This window comes from Aplidium turbinatum, chromosome 1 (assembly GCF_918807975.1).
Source record: "Aplidium turbinatum chromosome 1, kaAplTurb1.1, whole genome shotgun sequence".
NCBI classification, from domain to species: domain Eukaryota; kingdom Metazoa; phylum Chordata; class Ascidiacea; order Aplousobranchia; family Polyclinidae; genus Aplidium; species Aplidium turbinatum.
In genome coordinates this window covers 48,099,957-48,125,620 of record NC_137472.1, presented here as the reverse complement: position 1 = coordinate 48,125,620, position 25,664 = coordinate 48,099,957, and the positions used below count along the sequence as shown (strand labels likewise).

The window sequence follows — 25,664 nt, the reverse complement described above, 5'->3', positions numbered from 1 at the left end:
TTTTTTGTTTAGCTGCTGTTATTTTTTATTTATTTTTTATATGATAGATCTCATATGCTGTATATTGTTCTATTTTTACAAAAAAACTTACAAAAAACAAATTGCGCTACCTTAGGCTTCATGCTAGGTGCAATCATCAGGCACAATACCGAAAAACAAAAGTAAGCAAGAATTGTTTTTATTTTTATCTACAGTATTTGCATTTTTTATAGAATTTATTTTTTATTTGCTTTTACTATACAATAGCCTACACTGCTCAAACATGAAAAAACCTGAAATAAATTATGCTGTCGTCGTTTATGGTTTAGATAAAGCCAGTCAAATAAAAAACAAACTATCAACAGGCAATCTCAATTTAGCGAAACACAAGTAGCTCCGTTAGGCTATGCTGTATATAAGGAATATATGGAATGACGTTTGAGATAGCTAAGACAATTAATAAAAACACAAGACAATCATGCTAACAACAAATTTTGAACAGTCTGTGTGAATAGTGGAATTATTTACAAACTTTCAAGGCAGTGATGATCAGTGGCGTAGCCAGGAATTTTAGGAAATAATGGATTGTGGCGTGATCACTAAATCATTGTATCAACTTAAGAACAGCCGGAACAAAGGAGTGTCTTGACTTTATTTGCACGGGAGATTCTTGAGGCGGGATGTTGAGTTTTGCGTACAGCAAGTAATTAGAACCTTCCGCCCGGAGAGCCAGGTGTAAAGTGGCCCCCTTTTGGCAAAGCTCAGCAGGTTATATGCCTGTCAAAGGATTAGTAAGTATTCTGTTGGAGTTGCGCTCAGGCATCCGGTCACACTATGCATCATGCACTGAGTCGTGGAATGGCCGGATGCAGGCGCTGCGGCACCATGCAGAAGCATAGTATTCAACGGTAGAGTAAACCAGTGACAGGGTTGCAGTGCGCAAGGTGTCAGCACCTGCACCCCAAGTTATGCCTGTCAAACGCTTTGGCAAAGCCACACGGGATGCCGGCTTTGCACATAGTGACTGTATTAAAAGGTGACGGTATGTGAGTGTGACCTATGAAGTGTTACCCCAAGGTATGTGCAAAGATCTCTGGGAAAGACGGTTAAGTATTTCTGTTGATGATGGCCACTTTCAAGTCACGTGTTGTTTCAAGACCCTGGAATGGAAACTTACAAAAAACTTGTGCAAAAGCATTAGTCTTATTTGACGCAAAGTTTGATCTATTTACAGATTCAAACCTCAACTCTACTGTGCAAACCTGCTAGGCATGAATATCTAGTTTGGTAACTAAGCCAACATGGCAGAAAAATGAAAACAGCTGTTAACGGCCCATGTAGATCATCATTGTATCGTTTAGTTTACCACTTACAGAACTACAAAATTACGGTGTCTATTGTTCCATTATAGCTACGCAGCGATAGCTCCAACTAACAACGCATAGGCTACTAAGAGAAGGAGTCTATGAGCACCATCTTTTCTACAACGATGTTCTTGACGCATAGCATTTCAAACTGGGAATAGTAGAATGTTTCTAATTTCAATAGCAGAATATCTCGTGTCCCTAATTTTAGAATTCAAGGCCTGCTTTCCATGTATAGTTGTATACGTTTTGGTAACGCGGCGACGCTTTGCAATAGTAAAGTTCAGATCAGTAGGACGCCCGACTTTGTGCACGATAAAACTTCAAGATGAAGTGGCGCTGGGACGTCTCTCGGGATGTTTTCTTGAGCAACGCATTTTAAAGCCTACTCTACATTCAGCGGCGCCCAGTGAAAAAAATAATTTACAAACAACAGCACTTTAACAAAATAAACTTCACTACCAATTTCAGTGGCCAGGTCTGCGTAGTTCAAAGCCTCTACAAGTACGCGGAACTGCCAAGATCAACCTTCCAAGAAGCTTTCTCAGTCCGAAGAAAAAGATCTAAATTAACCTATCAATCAAACTTGATTTCACACAATCGTAAAGACTGCTGCAAATACCCTACAACCGTATTAACTCTGAGTCACACCAAGGGTGGGTGGTTTTTAAACGTTTCCATGCTCGTAATACTAATAGTGTTTCTCAATTAACATATTCGTTGGAGTTTGTAGGACTTATCTAGCACAGCATAAAATCTATCATCGTACTGTTCTTAGACCGCGCATGCAATGTAAACATTATAGATCCCATCACTGAGATCCTGCTCTGGTAGCAGCAACTAAACAGTGCTACTTGAATTCCCACTACGCAAGAAGAACGATAGTCATACCTTGCAATTTATAACACAACATCAGTTTTATTTGTCAAAACTTCGTTATGACGGGAGGAAATCACAAACGAAATGACAGAATCTATACTTGACGGAAATTCTTTTTGTTAAATTTTTGATTGACGTATAATAAAACCATAGACAAACAAAACAAAGTAGCCTAATTTTGGCGGGTTTAACATGTTTTATTACAAAAATATATAAAATAATTAAAAAAAATATTGCAGATTTAAGAATGTCCTGATGAGGACACACGTACGTGTCGAAAACGTTTGTATCGATTTTTTTTTTAAATTATGTTATATCTTTTTGTAATAAACACGTTAAACTGGCTAAAGTTTTTTTGTTTTGTTTGTCTATGGTTCAACAAATCCAACTCGCTATAAAAGCTTTACCCTACAATAAAATATTTACAACAATGCTTCCCAACCGCTTTGTAGATGCGAATGCATGTAAAAAATATTTCGCCCTCAAACTTCTATCTAAGCTAAGGCTTTCTTTATTTTTCTATTGAAGTCTTTTAAAAATGTTACTACGTAATGTGTTAGTGCTTGTTGTAGTAACAAATAAGAAAACTATTTCATGGTCATGACTCTGTCATATAAAATATACATTAATTGCAAAACCAACAAGCCGGTGTAACGGTCCAGGAGTGACCGCAGTCCAAGAGTTATCAGGGTTGCCAAATATAAGTAATCATTTTTTTTTATGAAAACAATTGAAATTCTTACTGCTCAAAAAGTTACATTAATAATTTTAAAAATTGATTAATCTTAAATGAAAAGGTATGCATTAGCTTGAGAGAAACTACTTAAATAAACTTAGTTGTAAAATTTTTGTTTTTAAATCGCTTTCGGAAGCGCCGAGCAGCTTTGGTCATTTGTGGTATGACTTCACTTCTAGACTGCCACGCTGCAGCAGCACGGTAACTTTTGGACCGCAGTAACCCCTGGACCGTTACACCGGGACAGAACTCTTAATATCATCTACAAATTTTCCAATGGACTCATTAAACCTGATTGGGAACCATTGATTCAGATAACATATATAACAGTGACTGAAAACAATACGTTCATAATTTTTGCAGTAATGCACTTGGATAAAAAAACAAAAAATGAAAAAAAATCATTCTAAAACTAAGCATTTCAAAACGCAGCTTAAAACTTTTAATAGTCATTGCAAGTATGAAATTGCTTGTGAGTTCCTGTTCATTGCTTCTCATTGCTTGTGAGTTTCTTTTTAACATCACATGATTATTGAAATCAAGCAAGTATAACATTGTGGATCATCCGTAATACAATCTACACCACATCTTTATGATATTCTATGAGGTAGCTGTTCATCAACTGATAACACAGCTTGTAGTCATCCTGTAAAAGATGAAAAAGGCATGAACATGGTTAAATTTTTAAAGCATGGTGACCAGTATATCAGTGAAAATGTTTGTTTTGTTACATTTTAAACTGTTTTCTTTTTTTTTTCTTTTTTTTTATAAAATATATTTTATTTGGACCATAAAATATTAAATTTTCTTTTGAACAGCCCTACGTTGTAGGCCATGAAATTGCTAGGCTACTGATGAAAAAACAAAACATCTATCATAATAGCAATTTCTGAGTTGACGAACATGAGCTGGTCCATGAGTTGACGAAGACCTTTTATCTTAAATTGACATAGACTTGACAATTTTTACACTTTTATGCAACCTTTTTAATTTGTATGGCCTTCTTCTTAAAAGTTGTATGTAATTTTAAGCCAAACACTTTTGCGGTAAATAATTTCTTCGATGCTACTTCTTTTGCAATACAGTAGGCTTATACTAAATAAACATTGAATGCAAAAGTCTCACCAAGCTGTCAATCAATCCACGTCTATGATCTTTCAAATCCTTCACTCTTCGGAAGACGTCGATGTTGCTTCCATCGTTAACATCTTCAACCAAACTTGCAAAGGCAAGCATGACGCCTGGCTTCCTGCAGTCGCTGCTGATAAAAAAAAAGTGAAAATGAAGTTTTGTAGTATTTTGTTGCAGAATGATAAAATCTGGTTGATAGAATTAGGATAGGTCTACATATGAGTTTTTAAATAAAATAAAGAAGATGCAATGCAGCAAGAGTTTGAAGCCAGTTTTTAGCACAAGCTTGATTTACAAAACATACTATAAACAACCCAAACAGCCACTTTCTCTGGCCCAGATTTGGTAAAAATCTTGTCAGATCTGTACCCGATCTTATAAATATCTGAACCAGATGAAGTGGCTGGCTGTCTGGAAAGCTTCAGGTTTATGAACGATGTAGTATTTTCCTCACAAAGATAAAGTTTTCGCAATAAGGCATCATAATAGTTCAGTTCAGTTTATTTTTACTTCTAGCCGTCACAGCAAAAAAACAATATAGGCTATGCGAAACATAGCGGAGGTCTAGAAATAAAGCAATCAGAATAAAGCATAGCGCGCTGAGGCATATTTAGTAGACTATCCTAATCAGTAACAAAATGAGATAAAAAATGCTCGATAAAAAAGAGCGATGGATCAACAGTTCAACACCGCTTTTAAGCGATGTCGTTAGCTCCGTGGTTACGCTTCCGGCTCAAGATCACGCGGCGCTGGTTCGGCTCTCGGGGTGTGCGCTTGAGCAACGCATTTCTGAACTGCTCTCCATTTAGCGGCACTTAGTGGATAAAATAATTATCAGACAACAACACTTCAACAGCAATCGGAAACTTTACTCTGTTAATCTCGGTAACCGGCCTGCGTCAAATGCTTCTACAAGTATGCGAAACTACCAGGAATAACCTAGACTTTGTCAGTTCGAGGATAAAGCCTGAGATAATTTTAGGGGGCTCGAACCTTTTCAAAGGACCCAAGAACTTGAAGAAACCATCGCGTATCAGTTCAGTTTGTTTTTAATTCTGATCATCACAACGAAAAAACAATATTCAAAAACCAAACCAGCATGTGACAGTGTCTTTTGCAAAAACACGTAATGGGATTCCTAGTGGTGGACACAAAAATAAGCTTTCTTGCTTTCTCGTCCACTTAATTTAAATCTTCAACTACCGGTACCGGGTATTAGCCTGAATACGACAAAAAGTAGCAAAACAAGACAAAAAAAAACAACAACAGCAATGTAAAGTATATGTTTAAACGATATTCTTGAAAGAACTGCTTGTTTCTATGATAGGCTACAGAAGTTGTGCTGTGTGTTTTTGATTGCATTGCTTTAGCTTGTGAGGTTTGTTAGGTTATGTGCAGTTATGCGTGTCGTTGACAAATATTAGGATCATGATTTTCATGATTTTCACTGATTTTCATGATTACTATTTGTTGGAAAATCTCGCACACAATTTTATGAAGCTGACAATTAATTGTAAGCTACTAGTCGAAGTATTAGTCTTGTTTGTGTTTTCTTTTTTGATTGTAACTAATTTGGTTAAATTGTTGATTAGTTTCATAACTCAAATTATTCTTTCCAGGGTGGCAACTGACTAGTTGACCGTATGGTCGTTTCGTTGTCTCCCTATCAATAACAAAACCTCAACATTGTATGTATTATTGTTTTATGTCACTTTTGTGTTTTGTTTTTTGATAAATAAACGATTGATTGATTGATAGGAAGCTGTCAAAGTTTGTTGATTCATCACAGTATGTGCATCGGATTTTAGTTACAATCACGTGTTTATGAGCTATATTAGCTAAGAACAATTGTATATCGAAAACTAACTTGCTATAGACTATAGCTGTGCTTTCTGGATTGCTTTCCATCGATGCTTCTATTTGTTGAATCACTTCTACAAGATCAGCAACTGACGGCGAGTTTTCTTTCCAGCAATTCAACAGCATATGCGTAGCGTGAAATGGATCCTTTAAAATATTATGCACCTTGTTTTACTTTATCAACACATTACCAACCACTTTTTACAGCATCCTTGTAAAAATTAATAAATTCACAGTGTTATCTACTCTTCATATTTTCATATTTTCTGAAATAAAACAAAGTATAATAAATTCATTGGCTTGTTCTTGTTTTACTTCTAGCAAATGTTGATAGCGTGACATGGTTCTAACAGCGTAAGAAAGATGATACATTATTAGCAGAAGCATCGAAGGTCAGAGAGATTCTATTCCAGCATTGTGAGGTTGCTGCTTGAAACGTCAATGTACGATATAACTTTCTGCTTATCAAACATATAAAACACTACAGTATCGGGTTCACGGCTACCATTTCATTGTTTAGAAAAGTGACAGAAAAATCTTTTTTTGTATATAAGTTGTTTTCTTCAACGTCATTGATGGTGATGAGCTTATTTTCCATTTTCACAGGATGATCTTCTGCTTGTTGTAGAATGTCATCATCCTAAATGGCAAAATTATTTACAGCGTTTTACAATGTAGGCAATACAAAGACAGTATTTAGGTAATGACATGGTAATAATATGACATGGTAATAATATGAGACAATAATATGAGGTTTTACCGTGGAGTCCAATGCAACAATCAACTTGGAATTGCAATGAATTGCCATATCCCAGAAATCATCTCCCTTCTTTCTGTTTGGCTTAGATGAGATAATGAAGGCTCCGGGGAAGTGAGTATTCTGGAACAAAATTTATGAGATTACCAGATAAACAAAAAACAGACTTTGGTTTAAAATATTGAAAATAGTATAATTTGGTAAATGATCAACAACTAATCGGAAAAGAAGTATTGGAGTCTAAAATTGTTATAATAAATCAATTTCTAATTTCGAAATGTTTTTTTTTTATAATTACTTTGATGATATGGGCATCCATGATTCGTTGATTCTTCGATGAACCTTTTGGTAATTTGATTTGGTGGATGTCAGCTGAAAGAAAATAAGCATTTGATTAGCTTTTGTTTTATATTGGCCCTGAGTAGATGTAAATCATTTTTTACATACACGCATGTCCTATGACAGTGAATTTTTTTCTTAAACCAGATTTAAATACTGGCACATTCTATAGTACATTTGTGCAACATATTATTATATAAAAATATGTCTAATGTAGCCTACAAAACAAAAAAAATTGTCGTAACATGCTAGCAGTATGCTGGAGCTGAATAACGTGTGGAGCCAATGAAAATAACAAAACAAACGTTGGTTCTATGTGTGAAGTTCAGTCTACAACTGAGCAGTATTGCAAAAATCGGAGAGAAAATACACTGCGTCAGCTAAAGGCCAGGGAGTCTTTCATTTTCACTATGCTGTTTTCTGAGCTTGGAACAAATGTACTTTAAAGGGATAAGAATGGCGCTTGGCGATGCCTTGCTAACTAATATTTTGACAAAAAAATGAAATACTTTGGCATGTCAAGCAAATTAGTAGACAGAAAGCATGTCAAAATTACTAGTAAAAACAAAAACCGAATATAATGAATGAAGTTCATCTAGGCGTCACAGCTAACCAAGTTTGATTAATCTGTTAAAGAAAAATACTCTTAATCTGGAAACATCTTTTTATAGTGTACTTATTTTTGTTTATGGCAGTACTATTTTTTTCTTATGCGTATTTACTGGTCAATATACAGTATTTATCTATTCTACTCTTTCTTTAAATCAAAAAATGGTCTAGCCTACACATAAAACAGCCTATAATACGCGTCTAACTTGACATTCCTCAAGAAAATCTACCGTACAAAAATTTTGCTCACTAATTAAAAGTTGTACATCGATTGCATAAACTCCATCTTATATTGCAATAATATTTCAACGATAAAAAAAGAGAAGTAATATCGCACAAAGGATTACAGTACTTTATGCCAAAGCACAATGCTAAGGAGAGAAAATAGTTTTTATAGATTTTTTTCAAGACTTTGTGAAAATAAATAGATAAAGTGCTGTGTTAAAACGAATTACTTTGCTAACGTTACCCTGCTGCGAAAAATTGCTTCAATCTTAAAACAGGCCATTATTTCTCCTGTGCCTGGTTAGAGGCCAGGTTATGCTAATCTCAGTTTCGTTGCGCTTTGGTCACTTAGGTGCTTCAAGAGCAGTATATTTCACACTAAGGGACTGAATTGCTTTGAGTCAGGGGTTCTTAACCAGGCTTGTAAAACGTCTACCTAGTGGGTGCGGGATGGATCTAGAATCATTAGTTATAAATTAGTTTTAAAGCTGATGTGACTTGGTTACTGAGGTTTAAACTTGGATTGCCGTTGATTTTAGATAGTGGGTTGTTAGCTTTGAGTTCATTCTGGAAGTGGATGCTAAAAATAGTTGCTACTTTAAAAGTGGTGCCAACATGAAAAGTTAAAAATAACTGTTTTAAGAGCTGAAATGGCAGGCTGCAGATGCTCAATTTTCCAATCTTTGGTATTAAATCGAATAGGTGCAAAACCCAGACCAACACGGGAAATTTATTATTTTAATTTTGTTGACCAATTACAATATATTTTTTAATAAGAAAAAATTTATCCACTTAGCCTGTCAAATACTTCACACAAGTAGGCTACCTTGAGAAGTAGGCTGATTTTCATAAATATTTTCTTCATTTGCATTATTGAGCAGCTGGATTGGTAACATAACTGCATTGTTTGCAAAAAGCTGGAATTCTTGAGACACTTTTTCCTCCCTGCAGAAAGAAAACTAGGATTAAGATAAGCTTAAAGTATCTACAAGATTCGATTAGTTGATGGCGTGAATTTTCATCTTCAAAATTCTAGGCCTCTTTGAAAGTTTACTCCTGGCAGTTTTGCGTAGCCCACTTGTAGCCAGAAGCTTTCAATCACCAACTTGTTGCATTAGCAGCTACTATCACTATCGAAAGTTACTAAATAGGCTTTACAAATAGCAGAAAGGATGCAAGGAAGTACAATTTGCATAAGTTAACAATAGCCTACTTCTTTTGCGTCAATGGCATATGTAAAGTATTTGTTGTTTTTGTATCTGCAACGTTACCGAAACTTTAAAATTGCATAATATCTTAATGATTTGCAAATTACTTTCAATATCTAATGCAATAGTTTGTCGCAATACAGCAACTAGTGTATCGTACAACTTTTACAAGAGTGTGGTTGAATTTCTCAAAATCATACGCAAATAAGTGACTGGAATTTCACGTCCTAAAAATAACCTAAAAATATCACAAAATTAAAATGAAAGATGATGGTCAAGTTCGGTACCAGCATTATAAACGAAAAACGATCATTAGAATAACTACTACGGTGTTGAATAGGCTAATTGGAAATCTGTAACGATGAACTTTTTCAGGCCCAAAATTGTTAACGTTTGCAACCACAGAAAAGTAAACACTAATTTCATGTTACCTCAGTGCAATTGTTTTTTGTCCTATCTCATAGCATTATTTTATTTACGGTATAGTTGAAAATGATTTTGTTTTATTGTACTTTCTAGAACCTAAATAATATGAGATGTTCTACTGGTGCAAATTAAGCTAAACTATCACAAGATGTATACAGTGACAATCTGCTTTTATTCCGACGTTTCGTCAATCATGTTTGTCACTGTATACATCTTGTGATAGTTTAGCTTAGTTTGCACCAGTAGAACATCTCATATTATTTAATTTAATGCCTGGTAAACAGCCTCATTAAATTTTCTAGGACCTAAAGTAGAAAACTGTTTTTATTGTCAAAAGCGTTTCTATAATTTAATGCATTTTTCGCAAGTCAGAAAAGCGAAAGAAATGTTAAAACTACTGTAATAATATCCTAGTGCATAGTTGCAGTTGAGTTTCACTTACCAGCCGCATTTTGCCATAAACTTTGAAAATTCGTCAATAGAATATTGTGAATCTGGAAGAAGAATATTCTCTAACACCAGCTTGTGGACCAAAACGTACTGTTTCTGAAAATTAATAAAAAGAAATACTAAGGAAGTCAGTATCTTAGGGCTGAACTTTTAAGATATCAATTTTTTCTCGTTTTTTAGTTTATAATTTTTGAAAAAATATACAGTCCAATGAAAGAAAAACTTAAGCTACTTATGAAGATTACTTTACCAAGAAAGTCCATGACTGCAACATCGGTATACTGTGAGTTGAACTTTTGTCATTGTAGTGACGCACAACTTGGGAAAGTTATAAAAGCCTACTGTAATGAAAGCAATATAGGCCTATTGTAAACAACAGAGTTTTTTATATACCTCGTAGATTTTTTTTAATCTCATGAACGTACTGAAACTCCCTAACTGCAGTTACGTTACATTTCTATACAAAGAAAAAAAAAACTGTCTAAGCTAGAGATTTTCAGTCGGAGAATTGTCATCTATCAAGGTACAAACTTCCTACTGTTGGAAAAGAAAACTGATGTATAATAAATAACCAAACTCTGTTTCAAAAGGTAGCCTACTGTAAGTTATAGCTAGTGGAATTTGATTTACTTTTCGAGACTGGACAATGAAAGTAAAAAAGCTAGAAACCTCTGATCTATGTGATCACTTCAATTGCAGTAGGCTACAAGATAATATTTTGAAAAACTCAAATTGCAGTAAATCATTTGTTACTTCCCATGTGGTAAAATTCTATCAATATTACGTGGAAGAGAAGTATAAGAAAAACTAAACATGATAAGTTTGGCTTGAATATTTATTAGTTTCTTTTGCCTATCCAATATTGTTTCAGTTACCCCAACACTTACTGCAGTTTGAACCATATCTTTTCTGTTTTCTCTCATCATTAGAACAATGTTGACCAGATCTACGGTTCCAGTTGCTTCAAGCTTCTCAATAGCATTGTCTACGGCAATGTAAGCTCCAGTCCTTCCTGCTCCAGCGCTGCAAATATCAACTCTAACTATATAACGGTAGTTTTGTTTGCAATAAAATTGTAATCATAATATACAAAATGTTTTATAGCTTCACCGTTATTCAAATTGGATTCACGTTTAGGTTTAATGGCAAAGCCAGTGTGCAATTGAAAATATGCACTCATAAGGGGTTTACTGTTGTTACTTAAGTTCAATTTACTGATATTGTGGCATATTGACTTTTAATAGCATTCGTCAGCCGGCATAATTTTACAACGTTAACAGGCGGCAGAGGACAATTGCACTTTCACATAATAAAAATAAGCGTCGGTATACTTTCTGTATGGTTTTTATTGTTCCGAACGTTTTAATACACAACTTAGACGTATCCTATTATGATTTTTGGCAGTTGCTATGTCTGCCGAAACCACAAGCGAAAACAACGTATAACTAGGAAAAGCTGTGTGGTTTGTACCACATATAACCATACATACCTGCAATGCACCACGATGGGTGCTTTGTCGCGCTGATTGCGATGTTGTTCATTGACAAGCTTCCTTAGGACTGCCAGTCCTGTGGTTGTGACCGGGATGCTATGATCAGGCCAAGATATGAATTGGAATTGCACAACTGACCTTTCTTCCTGAATGAAATTTTAAAAAGAATTTTGAGACACAAACAATGATGTATTAAATCATTGATTTTATCAGTTACGCGTGCCTGAATTTTGAAATAAAGTCACGTTGAGAGATTTGTATCCTAAAGTAAACGAATGCAAAAAAATACCCTCTATTTTTCAAACATTACAACTTAATTGCAATAAACAAAAGGCTGTTCATGATATAATACAGTACATGTAATAATTTGAATAACTTTAAAGTCTAAAATAGGGCATGCGACAAAGCTTTGTTTTTATATGCTTCGCAACATACGTCATTACGTCAAGTAAGCACAAGACTCGCATATATTTTGAAGCCAAATCTACCAATCGCTTGATCAAATGATCATGGTCCACGTTTCAAGTACATGATACTTTTGGTTTGTACAAGAATCTCCAAGAGAAAGTACCAAGAATGTTAATGCTTTATCACTCATTTAAAAGCGCACATATCGTTTTCCTTATTTTGACGTACATTCGCTTAGTGACTCCAAGTTGACTAAAAACATACACTGTTATAGTACAGGAAGAATCTTTTTTTCCTAATCCAAGTACGACAGTAATGTTAATTCTTGACAAGCTTTGTCTTACAAAAAGGTTTGGCAATAAAACTCATTGTACTAGATTTCTCTGAAGCTGAAATTCCTCAACATATTCTTCTCAGGAGTATATCAAAAACAAATCTTTATGCAAAATCATGACATAATTGAAAAGCATAAATGATTTTTATGAACCTGAGTTTTTGAATTTGTGACAGAAATGACTCTTTCGATTATAGACTTCAATTTCAACTCAAAGCAAAGACTGATCTTCAAATTTCCGCATTGAAGAGGTGTGTGTTGATCAGGCCAATATGGCTCACTCTTTTTCTGCAAGAAATAAAAGCTTGTGTGATGTGCTAATTGAACTTACAATATTAGGCTATGTTTTGTTTTTTTAACTTTACCCTGCGTTTTCAGTCTATATAACCTATTATAGCGCTGAAACGTAAAGCCCCATGATGACGAACAGTGATATATTTTTTAAGAAAATAATCAATCCATGCTTTTCATTCGAAAGAAAGAGAAGAATGCCATTTATCGATTTTAATTGTTTTTAATTTTTGAAATCCTCTTTCAAAAAATACCTTTTATTAATTCAGCTGGATAATTTTGTATAGGCTGGGCTGTAGCCTAAGTGTACAAACATGTAATTTGCTTTACATGATATTATTGATGTTTTTTTTATTATTTACTATTCTCGTTCTATTATTATTTTCGTATGTGCAGATACTTACAAACTCAGTAGCGGATCCAGGGGGTTTGATCAAACAAAAAAATGTAATTTTTTTCGTTTTTGCAATATTCCATCGCTTGCTCAACCCTATTTCATCAACTCAACAAGTGGCATTGGAAAGTATGATTTCAACAGAAGTTTAAGGGGTACATAGCTTATGTAGCATAAAATGTCAAGATAATACTGCATTAGTATTTTAATACTTACAATATCTTGCTTTGTATAAGTATGAGTCAAAGCATACTTTTTATGAGCTCTAGATACGGGAGAGTGGGATACCTTGCAGATTTTCAAACATTATACTGAAAGTCCCCGCAACACTAGTCAAACCTCAAGAAATACTGTACATTATTTAAATCCGTCTATGGTTGCACTGCTATTTTGCATTCATCAACTGCTGGAAGACAAAATATTTAAAACGTAACTTCAAATTTAAATCGTCCGTCACTAAAATTTCTAAAAAAATCTAGATTTAATCAAATACAAGGTGTGCGTTTTGATCAAAAAACATTACTGAGCCAAAAACGCTCAAAAACCTACAGAAACAAGGTTAAAATTGTGAAGAAAGGGGCGTTCTTCCCGGGTATCAGCACAAGGCTGAGCACGAGCACGACGAGCCCAGCCTCATGCGCGAAACACGGTGTCTATCGCTGTCAATTCTTGCTACAAATCGGCTGCCGAGAAACATAAGGTTAAAATTGTTAAATTCTTTCGCAGACAGGCCTCCAAACCATTCACAAACTAGATTTGTTTCCAGACATGAACTTTTACATTGTCTATTTTATGTTACTTTTGTTTCATTAAAAGCTATGGTGCCCCCAACTTTTTGTTTAAATCCGCTATTGCGCAGATTGGAGAATATCTGGATTCAGTAAATATCTGGGAAAAAAACATACCTTTTCATTTTCGGTGACATTACAAAGCATTACAATTATGGATGAATTTTGTTCCCAAATAAGCTTCCATAAATCTTCGATTGTGTTTTTCTTTGGTCCTTGAGTTGCAATATATTTTCTGATTCCATTACCCTGTAATAAAATTAGTAATGTGGCTGTTGTTGAAGTTAACGGGTTTAAAAAGATTTCAAAGCTTGAGATTGAAGTTTTATGGCAAATAGTTTTAACAATAGAACGATGAGAAAAAATCTGTGCGGTTAACGACGGAAAGTGTCGAAATCGACACCTACACTAATCACGTGTAAAACGTTTATTGGAGCAGACATGTTTAGTTTGTTAAGTTTCAAACTAAGTCAGGACAACAAATTATGAATTCTTAAAAATAAAACTGTAGTTTCGTTTATAGTGTCTTGATAGTTATTATTGATGCTTGGGGCATTCTTTGCTTTTAGTAAGTTGCCCATTTTCCAGAATTTTCAGCAGGTTGGCTTTCTGTAGTGCTGGCAAATGCTGGTTACAGTGTTATTGTTGCCCAGCTGCCCACCACATTTTTGTCTTTTTCTGAAAGATTTTAAGAGTTGTTTCTTTGTTCCGTTATGTAAAATTTTAGAATTTTTGTCTGCAAAGGCACTACTCAACTCACCAACCAGTTGCAAGATGAACTCTAGGCGGCTAGTTTTGCTGCCTAAGGCAAACAATTGCAAACATACGTGGATCTGATTTTTTGTTAAAAACCAGAATTGCATGCCAAATTTGTCTGGATCATTTGGCATCAGAAGAATATATGGGCATCTGTTTTTCGTTGTGAACAAGACACTGTTTGTCAATAGTTAGGCTCCATCCCAGTGTGTATAGTTGTAGAGAATGCTAGAAGTATCTAAAGCCTTCAAAAGTCTCTCAAATGTGCACAAATTTATCTGTTGCCAATCTCCGACTTTGTTGTCAAACTTTTGCAGTTTATTTTATTTCCACAAAAAAATTCCTTGATATTGTGCCAGGAAAACATTCTGGACCACATTTCTTGCTCCACAGGACCTCAACCGGATGATTTTTGCCGTATATTCTCCTGGCATATTGCAAAGCTATAAATGCTTGCAGTTTTTTCGAACAAAACAAAAGTTTAGCATACTTCTTGGCTTCTTTTGTGGTGTGTGCTTATATATTTTGTAGCATTGCATCATCATTGAACAATTACCAGCATTTGTAGGGACTTCTAGCAATCCTATAGGTTGAAGAGCATAATTGATTGAACCTAAGTTTGTACAATGTTAGGTGGTTTAGTGGGGACAGCTCTGGCAGACAACAAAAAAATCCAATCAACCTTCTCTATTTCTTGAAAAATTTACTTGTCAGAGTTCTCCTGCAGCAAAGATATTGCTTTGCTAAGAGAATATATGTAGCGCATGCTATTTGTACAAAACCTTCATCGGCAAAAGAACACTTTCAGTTTACCCTTTCGTGATGTAAACTACCACCACTTATTTTTACAAGTGTCCACCTATTTATCAAGAAGTTGAACGTTTAAAATTCACATATTTTGTAAAGTACCGTACCTGTCTAAGTTTCTCTGCTTTTAAAACGCCTTGAAGAAAACTATTACCCATAATCGTTTTATTTTCAATTTTTCTGTTGTTATTCTTTTGAGATGTTACCCAAAACATGATTAGAGTACCAATAATGTTACCAAAATGCAACTGGTGTCGATTTCGACACCTCCGTTGTGAAAGGTAGCATATATCCTCTGATAAAAAGATAGTAACTTATTATCAGAATGTTTATCAACACAGTTTAAATGTAAGGTAGTGCAGTTACATGAAGTTACTGAAACTCTCATAGCGATAGAACAACCAAATGCAAAATTCAGATGCCGAAAATTATAAAGTGTCGATTACGACACCTCCGTCGTTTTAATGTTATCACCATGGGCTCTATCCAAGGGGGGGTGAGGGGGGTGATCACCCCCCCACTAATTGGAGTGGGGGGGTGATCAATGCAAAATCACCCCCCCCCCACTTATTTGGCTTTGAAAAGATTTTGTGATATTTCATTGATCAAATTTTGAAAAATATATTTTCGCTGTTAGCACATTTTGAATTTTTTCTCAATATAAATATATATTTCATTTCAATATGATTTTTTGGTTTGGCAACCCTGAACTGCGAGCCAGTCGTTTACACTGTGTTTTAACTTAGTTTGCTTAGTAGCCACTTTAACAAGAAAAAATTCTGCCACTGCAAATGACTAGAATGACACCGCCAACCAATCAGAACATGCTATAAGAAGCTACCGTCCAATTGTGACATTTCTCGCACTTAGCCAGAGAGTTAATCTTTGTTTTGAACTTTGTTTGGTAATTCGGCTACAGTAGAAAAAAAAAGCAATAGCAGTTGTGAGAATCGAACCCACGTCAATGAAATGACTATTTCTAACCCTAACCCCTAAAAAGCCAACCAGCTGCCAACTTAGTCGGCAGCAGTGGCCGAGTGGTTAGCGCGTTGGGCTCGCAGTCGAGAGCCTGCATGTTCGACTCCACCCCCCCGCAATTGCTGTTGTTTCTCTGGGGAAGAAACTTCACTATAAGTATAATTGCCTCTACCCAGTAAACGATTTCGAGTAATGGGTAGTACCAAATTTAAGTCATAAGTAGAGTAGACAACCGGAAACAGACATTGCCGTCGGCTGCAGCGTGGGTCAGGTGTACGTCAGAAGGCGTACACCGATGCATAGCGCTCAAGTCCGATTTCCGCAATGCAGGGTAAAAATATAAAAAACAAATAAACAAACAAACAGCTGATAGAAAATCCATCACTTGATTTGCTTTGTATTAAAAATCTTCTTTTCGCCCTTTTTCACGTCACGGAAAACGTAGTTTATGATTGGTTCGAGTTTTCATTTGCAGTGCCAGAATTATTTCTTGTTAAGTGACTACCAGTTTGCTTACCCAAAAATGCCCTTTCCGAAACATACTTTGTGAAACGACTTGGAAACCCCCATGCTTCGATCAGAAAGAAGCTGATGCTGCAATGGGGGGTCTGGGGGGCACAGCCCCCCAGAAGTTGAAATGACTATAAGTTATGACGATTTTAGCCCACTGTCCAAAAATCACCCCCCCGAATTCTAAAAGTGGGTAGAGCCCCTGGTTATCACCTTCTTGTAACGATTGAAACAACCTGAAAACTTCAACACTAGAACGGCCGAGGTGTCGAAATCGACACTTTTAGAAATTTAGTTAACTATTTTGGGCCTTAATTGTTATCGCAACGTTTTCAAACTTTCAGTAGCTTCCCAATTATGCTTTCACTTTATAGTTCAGTATTATTTTTCTAAAAAATATTTTTATGTTATCTACAATGTGCGGATATACCTCCAACGGCGAGGTGTCGAAATCGACACCTCATACAAATTTAATAAGATTTGTAAAGTATAAAAGGTTTTCTGTGTGAAAAAAAACTAATTCAATAGCTTTCCAATTACCGTACTTATAGTGTTTCTCATGGTAATTGTCCACGCTCGGCTTGATGTGTGTTATCGCTCGGCTTGATTTTAGGTCATCCTACTGAGTTTACAAATAGCCTACCTTCCACAAATCTATCAGCGATTTGCAACAGATAAGTTGATTCATATTCGAGAGCCACTGGAAGGACTTGTTGCTAATTGCATCAACAATTACACTCCGGATTGGAGCCTGCCAATCGATGAACAGTTATTTCCAATGGAAAACAGATGTTCTTTTATCGTGTTTATGCCAAACAAACCAGACAAGTTTGGCATGAAATTCTGGGTATTAGCCGAGGTTCATTCCAAATACGTATGCAATACCGTACCGTACTTATCGTACCTCGGAACTATTGAAAGAAAGCAACGAAATGGAAGGCGTCTTCCCGAGGATGTAGTGATCAGGATCACCACCAATTTACACAGACAAAGCGGGTACAACGACACAACAGTTAACTTCTTTACTAGGGTGAATCTTGCTGGTTTACTACAGGAAAGAAATATAACCATTGTTGGAACTGTTCGAGCTAACAGTAAAGGACTGACAAAGGAGATGACCAAGGGTGGAGGAGAAAGATTTTTCAGTAACTTCTTCTACAATTCAACGAACAGCTGCATGCTTGTAAACTATCAGTGCAAAAAAATGTAAATCTCCTTTCCACAATGCATGACAGCCCAAGTATCGATGCAACAGAGAAAAATAAATCCTCTGTGATCCATTTTTATAACGAGAACAAAGTAGCAGTTCATGTGTTTGACCAAATGGTAAGAAAATGCACCACACATACAGCAAGCAAAAGATGGCCTCTTGCAGTTTGGACAAATATGCTAAATATTGCAGCTTTGAACTCTTGGATTATTTTTAGAAAACGTTTCGGCAGCAACATCAGCCGACGTGATTTTATCCTCCAGATTGAAAACTGCTCATGTGCTGAAACGAAAGCCGACACTGCAGAGAGAAGAAGAGCAGGGACGACCATCTAGAAAATGCGGAAAATATGCTGGATATTATTGCAAAAACAATACAGTTTCCATTTGCCGCCACTGTCGAAAAGTAGGAAGTGTGGTAATGGTGACTGGAAAGTCACAGAGTGCAAAGGCTGCACTGCGTGAAGTGTTTGTTGGTTTGTTTGATTTTTTTCTCCTGAATAAGAAATCTTTGTGCTATTTTTATGATAATTATGTCTTCGCTCTGTTGAATTTTTAGATCATCGTACAGAGTCAAGATACAGATACTGATACAGTCAAGCTTCGAACTGATCAAAACCTGGTAGCCTACGTCATAATTTTCGTCTAAAACCAAAAAATGAACAGCGCAAATAGGTGACAAAAATAATAAGTGCTTCTGATAATTTTATCACTGTAAAATAAAACGAACTCTTACTGTTAATTTTGCGGGAAAAATAAAGTTTTGTGAAAAGTGTCGATTTCGACACCAGCAGCCGTTGGAGGTATACTTTTTTTTCGGCCGTTCTAGTGTTAAAATAGAAAAAAGTATGAATTAAAAAAAATTATGTTACAGCTATCAGTAATATGAACATTCTCCATGTTTGATATAAATGAAAATATAATCTACGTAGCTAACCGGAATATTAGAGTAGGCCTACATAATATCACAAGCCTTCCTAGTTTGTGCTTTCTCAGAGTACAACACTTCCTACTAACACTATACTACACTAGCAAAATATTTGTAACGGATGTAATAAAGAAAACCTTACTTGTATGACACTTGCATTTACATATTTTTGATTTTTCAAAGACACCAAGGCATGATCATCTGCAGTATAATAAAAGTGGTCAATTATAATTTGTCACGGTTACTTGCGTAAACATAATGCAGTAATTGGCTCCTAATTCTTAAATACTCTTGCAGTGGACATGGACTTTAGATGAAATTATTCAGATATCTCATATAAGTTACCTAAAGTAATAATCACATCATTTAAACTTATAGATAGCTGGCGGCGCTGGCGCTGGTTCGACTCTCTGGGTGTGCACTTGAGCAGCGTACGTTAAGGACTGCTCTTCATTCAGGGGCATCTAATGGATGGAATAATTTCCGGCAACAAGATTTCAACAAGCGGAAACTTCACTCTGTCAATCTCGGTGACCGGGCCTGCGTCCGGGATTCAAAGCCTTTACAAGTATGCAAAACTGCTAGGATTAAGCTCTGCAAAAAGCTTTCCCAGTCGGAAGATAAAGATTCAATCAATCAATCAAATTTTCAAGAAGTAGCTACGGTATGTAAAGTTCTAAGCGGGCATTAACTCTTCATCAAAGGAAATAATTTCCACTGTTAATCTTTAAAAATAGCCATATTAAACGCTAAGACAACGTTTGAAAATATGTTGATTTGACGTTCACAAAGAGTACATGGTTGCTTATTGAGGATAAGTTACTTGAAGCTATACAGTGCACAAACTAAACATTTCACAAAAGATAATAATTCTTACACGGGTAAATATTCTTGTATCTGTTTGATTTGCTATTCTCCTTTTTGCTTGCTTTATTGTGCGTTCTTTCATTTTCCAAACTGAACGTTTGTATGGCCTGAAAGTAAGAAACTAATAAATTTCTACATTGCATCTACTGCAGTATGTTTTCATTGAAAAAAAAACAGAGATTTTTTTTCAAAACTGACGAATTTAACATAACGACAACTATGTTCATATATTTTTCGGTTAAAAATTTTAGTTTGACAATTTCAAAAATCTAATAAATTTTGATGCTTAACGTCTATACAATGTACAGTAGTTAACTATGATTACAAGACATTCTTTGAAAGCAATTCTTTAGCTTTAGGCTAATTAGTATGTTCAAATACCTACGTCACTCTCGACATTTGTAATGTACGAGGTAATAATAGTTCTATTGTAAGTAATATAAATCAAACTTTACTTTAAATTGATCTTGGAATGTTGGAAATCCTCTGGAAGCTTCAGTCAAATATGCTTCCTCAAAATCTTTTGCAAGAATAGGTGCACTTGGAGCAGCTTGTAAGTTCGCTATACAATATCATGATTAGTATATACTGTACTGTGATGTAGACTAGTAGCTTAATCTAGTCGGCCCACACTGTTTTGTTTTAAAAGAGTTTGGCAAAAATGCAAATTACTTTTTAGTATTTTTAATGTTAAGATTTTATAAAATAGCGCGATGTTGTTGCTGCAAATTATGATGCTTGTTTTTGTCCAGTTAGTGGCAGTAGTGGAAACACCACAAAATAACTCGTAATCATCTAAGTTTAAATTGCCCTCTCTGTCTACCAATCTAAGGTTTAAACAAGAACCCCTCCAAACTATGCTTGTCAGCTGAAACAAAACTATTATTTCCGCCATTGCTTGTGGAGTCAAGGTTAAGAAAAGCACACATCACGCAAGTTTGCCTTATTTTTGTTTGCTTACTGTAAATACTGCCTATTTCGTTCGCGTAAGGTTGGGTTTGGTCTTGAAGATCCACCTGCAAATATATTTTTTAAAATTACTTATAAAAATAAACTTTTAAATCATCTTTTAATTTGCGCAATAAAAGCTCAATTCTAGAAAACGTTAAACATTGTTTTTTTTTAATGTAAAATGCGTTTGTTTAGGGTTGTGCTGACCATGCAACAGTAAGTCTGCAGTTTTTTTTTTTAAATACATTAGCTAACCGTAGGTTGATAAACCATGGGTGATATTTTTCTTTTAAGCTTACAAATTTGTCTAAAAAATGTTTCAAATATGCTTTTGTGCCCACATAGGCTACTCGTTATAATTTTGTTGACAAGACCGATCAAAGTGAAAATGAAGCTGTAGCTTAAAATGACTTTCTATTAAATAAAGATACAATGCAATAGGTAATAAAATGCAAAGGTATACTTGCAATTAGACAAAAATTGAAATTAGTCATATCATAGAAACATTTTGTTTTGGTTTTGCTTTAAGGAGGATGCACTGGGATTTTCGTTTTTATAAAGAGCTTCATTTAACTGATCAAACAAAATATCGAGCCTGTAAGTAAGATAATGTTTTAAACAGTGTACACTGTTTTGTTATTACCGAAGATTGTAGAAAATTTCCTGAACTTGATGGGGTTTCATTTCTTCCGCTGAATGCAAGATTTGTATCTGAAACGGAAGTTTTTCAAATTGCAATATAAGCAAATGGCTTATGCGCAGACTTAGAAAAAAATTAACAACTAAAGTAAACTAATGTGTGTTTTGGGATGAGCATTCCCAGACAGCAATCAGTCGTTTTTTACATTGATTCAACGTCTGCAGATGTTGAATCAATGTAAAAAAACGACTGATTTGCTGTCTGGGGTTTATGTAGCCTGCAGTGAAACGTAATGAAGAGGAAAGAGATTAAACCACTTTGTTTGTATGTAACCAACAACTGCGTGCAAAGCGTCATTCTTGAAGTCTACACGTCACATTTCGTTGCTAAATTGAGATTATTTAACAAACCGTTGGTGAGCTGTAAGTTACAGTTTGCTTAAAGCGTTAGTTTGTTTAATAGTTTACCACTATTCTGCCTACCGGATGCTAGAAGGTGTATTAAAAATGTGGAACTAAAAAACACCGCATAACATGTGGGGTGGAATGTGGTGTGATGGTTTGCTGAGAAAGTAAACATAAATTAACAGTTTGTTTTACATGTTTAAACAAAGCCGTTGAAAAAAATATTTGGTCTCCGTAGCAATGAGATCTTCCAAATCAAGTAACCCCTAGAAATACAAGAGATCTCTTCAAAAAAAATAAAAATTGAATAATTTAAGAGCCAAACAGTAGCGAAATTGTCAAGAAAGTATATTTTTTCAATCGTTTATCCCAATAAAACAGAAAGTGTTTATAAAATTAAAAAATGGCTGCAAACGTATTATATTTCCTTTCTTTCAAGATTTTGGACCCGTTGGAGAAAGCTCCGGGCCCATAAAATGATACCGGATTCATTTTTGCAATCTGTAGGTTGCTGCAGCAGATGAAGTGTTTCATGCTCGTGATGTTGTTCGCGTACCGTTTCAAAAATTTCTGATTGAAATCAAATCAAATAAACGTTTCATCATCGGCAGCGTGGCCTCGCGGTTTGAAAATTAAGGTTAGAAAAGTAGTCATTTCGGTGACATGGGTTCGAATCCTACCATTGCCACTATTTTTTTAATTCTTTAATTATCTTCTAGCTGAGTGCTACAAGGGTCACAATGACATCTGTCAGCTGGTTTATAGGGGGAATTGTCCGATGTTTAAAGTATTCAATGACCAAAACACTCGATCTGCTGCAGCGACCTACAGATTACAAACACGCATACCGGACCCAGATCCAAAAGTACTCCTGAGAACCCCTACCAACACCACTGCGCGCATATATAAGTAGGCTATGTCAAATAGGCAGCCATGGCTTGCATGATCATTGCCAGCTTACTTGAACGTGATTCTTGAGAAGCATCCATTGGTCTTTTGCCAACAGTTTCTTTTCTGTAAATTGAAACAAACCTTTAAAGATGAAAATATCCTGTTGAAAAAAATTGAAAGGTAACTTCAATAAACTGTCTGTCCTGATGCCTGCCTGGAATTATTGCAAAGAATTTATCTACAGGCAAAATGAAACATAAGAAATTCATTTGCAAGCAAATTAATTTGAAACGGCCCAAACAAAATATCAACCGTTTTTATTTATCAACGTCTGCAGACGTTCCATCAATGTAAAAACGGTTGATTTGCTGTATATGGAAACATTACCAGTCAATTATTTTGGGTCATTTTTTTTTGGTTTTACTCAGCTCTACCAATGCCTAAATCAAAACACGATTTTCTGATTCGAAATCTTTGCAAGTATGGAGAATTCCTTTATAAGACTGCAATGAAAAAATTACAACAATATAAAAAAAGGAACATCTCTGTGAACTGCAAGTTTTTATAACCATAGTTATATGAGTCTACGGTAGTAATTATCACAAAACAAAGAACTAAAGCTATTCTTACAATCTACTTTTGCAGGCCTATTATTTACAAATGCATTTGTGCAATATAAAAATCGCTTTAACAACTTATCAGCAGATAGATAAAATGAAAACGCAATGTAAGCCAAAAAAAAAATAGGCTCCTGAGAGATAAAAAAGAGTTGATTCAAAAAAAATATTCTGAAACAGACAAAAATAAAATCTGTTCCATCTAAAAATTTATTTCTGTTCATTTTGATGGAAGTTTCTCAGAGACAAAATGCATTTTTGCAAAATGGAAATAGTTTCAAATACCCAATAGCTCATAAATAAAAGTTTGAAATGAAAAGTCCATATATTTAAATACATAAATTGTCACAGAAAGAAAATTTTGAAAAACTATTTTTTAAAGTTTTTTTCTTGTATAATGATTAGTTGTCAATGTCTTATATAAATTGAAGGTTTTTATGGGCCCATGTCTACAGCCATGTTAGCTATATAAACAATATGCTTTTTAATAACTTGTAGTGATGCATCTAATAGACGACCTGTTTTAACAGCGGATTGCACTGGCTTTCGAAACACAATTCCCTAGTCATGTGCTATGACGAATTATGTTGAAGTCAGTGGGTGGTTCTTTTGAAGCTCTTTTGTTGGCTTGAGGCTGCTGGCTGTTGAACACCACAAAAACTCAACAGCCAGCAGCCTCAAGCCAAACAAAAGAGCCGCATTAACGAACGAATCACTAACTTCAACACCATTCATTATAGCACATGACTAGAGAACTGTGTTCCGAAAGCTAGCGCAATCCGCTCTTACCACAGCGAACTCGCAGTATCAGACTAAAACAGGTCGTCAAAATCAATATTGTAAAGTAGGTAACGATCATGCTGCTAAAAGCGAAACTCAGACAATTGCTTATTATAAATTGTTTAAAGTGCCCCTGACAGGTTGGATCCAAGTATAGTAACTTTTTAAAGCATTTCCTGGCGCAGAATTACACTTAGCGAACTTTTTAATCTTAACCTCGTAGCTCGACTGGTTAGGGCGTAATTTAATTAAACGACTGCTCCGCAGCGCCACCACAGGCGAAACTCCATATTTTACTGCTCTGGGACGACTTTGGTGGTATTACGTCATCCTAAGTGGACGTCGTTAGCAACGGATGAAACAAATGCTTCCTAGATGTAATTGGTGGATCACAGTTTGGTCGGAGTTGGTACAAGCGGTTGCTTTTTTCGAAGATTTATTGTTTTTTGCAGTTTAATAGAACTGTACTGGATACGTTCCTACAAAACCTAAAATATACTTTAAGTGAAAAATGAAGGCATCGTACGAATCATCATTCACATTTAATTCATCATCACTATTCAAAAATAAATAAAAGATCTCTCTCTCTCATAATGTGCCTTCAGTTGGCCATTGAAATCCTGTGTAACGGCCATCTGGATTTGGAAAATTGTTTCCGATTCGCCAAACAATGCATGACGGCATCACAATCCGATTGTTGCTTCCGAGAGCATCACCTTGTAGTATACACTCCAACACATGCCTGTAGGCATTTTTACTTTAGTGGTATTAACAAAATCATCTTCAGTGAAGTGAACATATACGACTAGTTTTGTATGGCCCATCCCACTTTCGAACACTTGAAGAAAACTTTGATCATTTTCTTCTCAGTAGCCTACTTGTTTTGTGGGAAAGTGGGAAAAGAAAGCACACGGTCTTTGTCACTGACAATGTCACATGAACAGCAATTTGTAGGCATTGCCTCAACCATAAATTAAAGGTACTGTTTGTGAGATACTGTTGTTACACTGCAAATGGCTATAGCCAGATTAGGACAAATAAAAAAGTATGAAAATTGTAGCCCTATGAAACTGCAATTTCAATTGAATTGAAATGCTGTTTGATAAATGTAAACTCAACCTATTTGATCGAAACCTGATAGTAATAATAAGTTCACTTTTTCATTTCAGTAATTCTTAATTTGCACATGCTTTAGACCAGGGGTCACCAAATGGCGGCCCGCGGGCCGCATGCGGCCCGTCACGCTGTATCGCTGCGGCCCGCGGAAGGTATCAGCGTACAAGTGTAACCAAAAATACTTTCCGGGAAGCATATTTTTGCTTTGCATACGATTCCACCGACCGACCATTCAGATTGTATAGTTCTAAGTGGGGGTCGCTTAACGTTATTCCAATGCGATGTCCAGCCACACTGTCCCAGTGGTTGACTAAAACGTCCGTTTTCGAATTTCGAAATTGTCTGTGAGCATAGGGTTGCTTATTTTAAGTTTGTAAGTGTCATGTAAACACTAGTGTGCGTTTCACCGTTATTGTGTTTCACGAGCAGAGTTCCCTTCAAGCAAGTTTTTGTTAGCAACATAGGCCGGTGTGCCAACTCAATTTATAATAAATTGGCAAAATATTATATATAAATTTAAAGACATTTTCTGGTTGTATC

General features: G+C 35.4%; 1 protein-coding gene across 2 annotated transcripts in view; it reads right to left on the bottom strand.

Moving 5' to 3' along the window:
- Positions 1-2,231: 2,231 nt before the first annotated feature.
- Positions 2,232-25,664, bottom strand: part of LOC145771104 (receptor-type tyrosine-protein phosphatase alpha-like) — a 36,193-nt gene continuing 12,760 nt past the window's right edge. Inside the window, exons 11-28 of one of the 2 annotated variants that reach the window (XM_082582846.1) lie at positions 22,682-22,734; positions 21,320-21,387; positions 20,687-20,741; positions 20,181-20,287; positions 19,736-19,832; positions 19,001-19,059; positions 13,788-13,919; positions 12,351-12,485; positions 11,453-11,601; positions 10,851-10,986; positions 9,956-10,059; positions 8,706-8,824; positions 7,005-7,078; positions 6,710-6,829; positions 6,455-6,589; positions 5,957-6,096; positions 4,084-4,219; positions 2,232-3,604 (exon numbers count right to left, since the gene is read on the bottom strand). In XM_082582846.1, coding sequence (XP_082438972.1) covers positions 3,536-3,604; positions 4,084-4,219; positions 5,957-6,096; positions 6,455-6,589; positions 6,710-6,829; positions 7,005-7,078; positions 8,706-8,824; positions 9,956-10,059; positions 10,851-10,986; positions 11,453-11,601; positions 12,351-12,485; positions 13,788-13,919; positions 19,001-19,059; positions 19,736-19,832; positions 20,181-20,287; positions 20,687-20,741; positions 21,320-21,387; positions 22,682-22,734 — 1,888 coding nt within the window. In that variant the 3' untranslated portion in view covers positions 2,232-3,535. The remainder of the gene's footprint in view (positions 3,605-4,083; positions 4,220-5,956; positions 6,097-6,454; positions 6,590-6,709; positions 6,830-7,004; positions 7,079-8,705; positions 8,825-9,955; positions 10,060-10,850; positions 10,987-11,452; positions 11,602-12,350; positions 12,486-13,787; positions 13,920-19,000; positions 19,060-19,735; positions 19,833-20,180; positions 20,288-20,686; positions 20,742-21,319; positions 21,388-22,681; positions 22,735-25,664) is intronic. The other variant, XM_082582854.1, reaches the window with a different exon arrangement.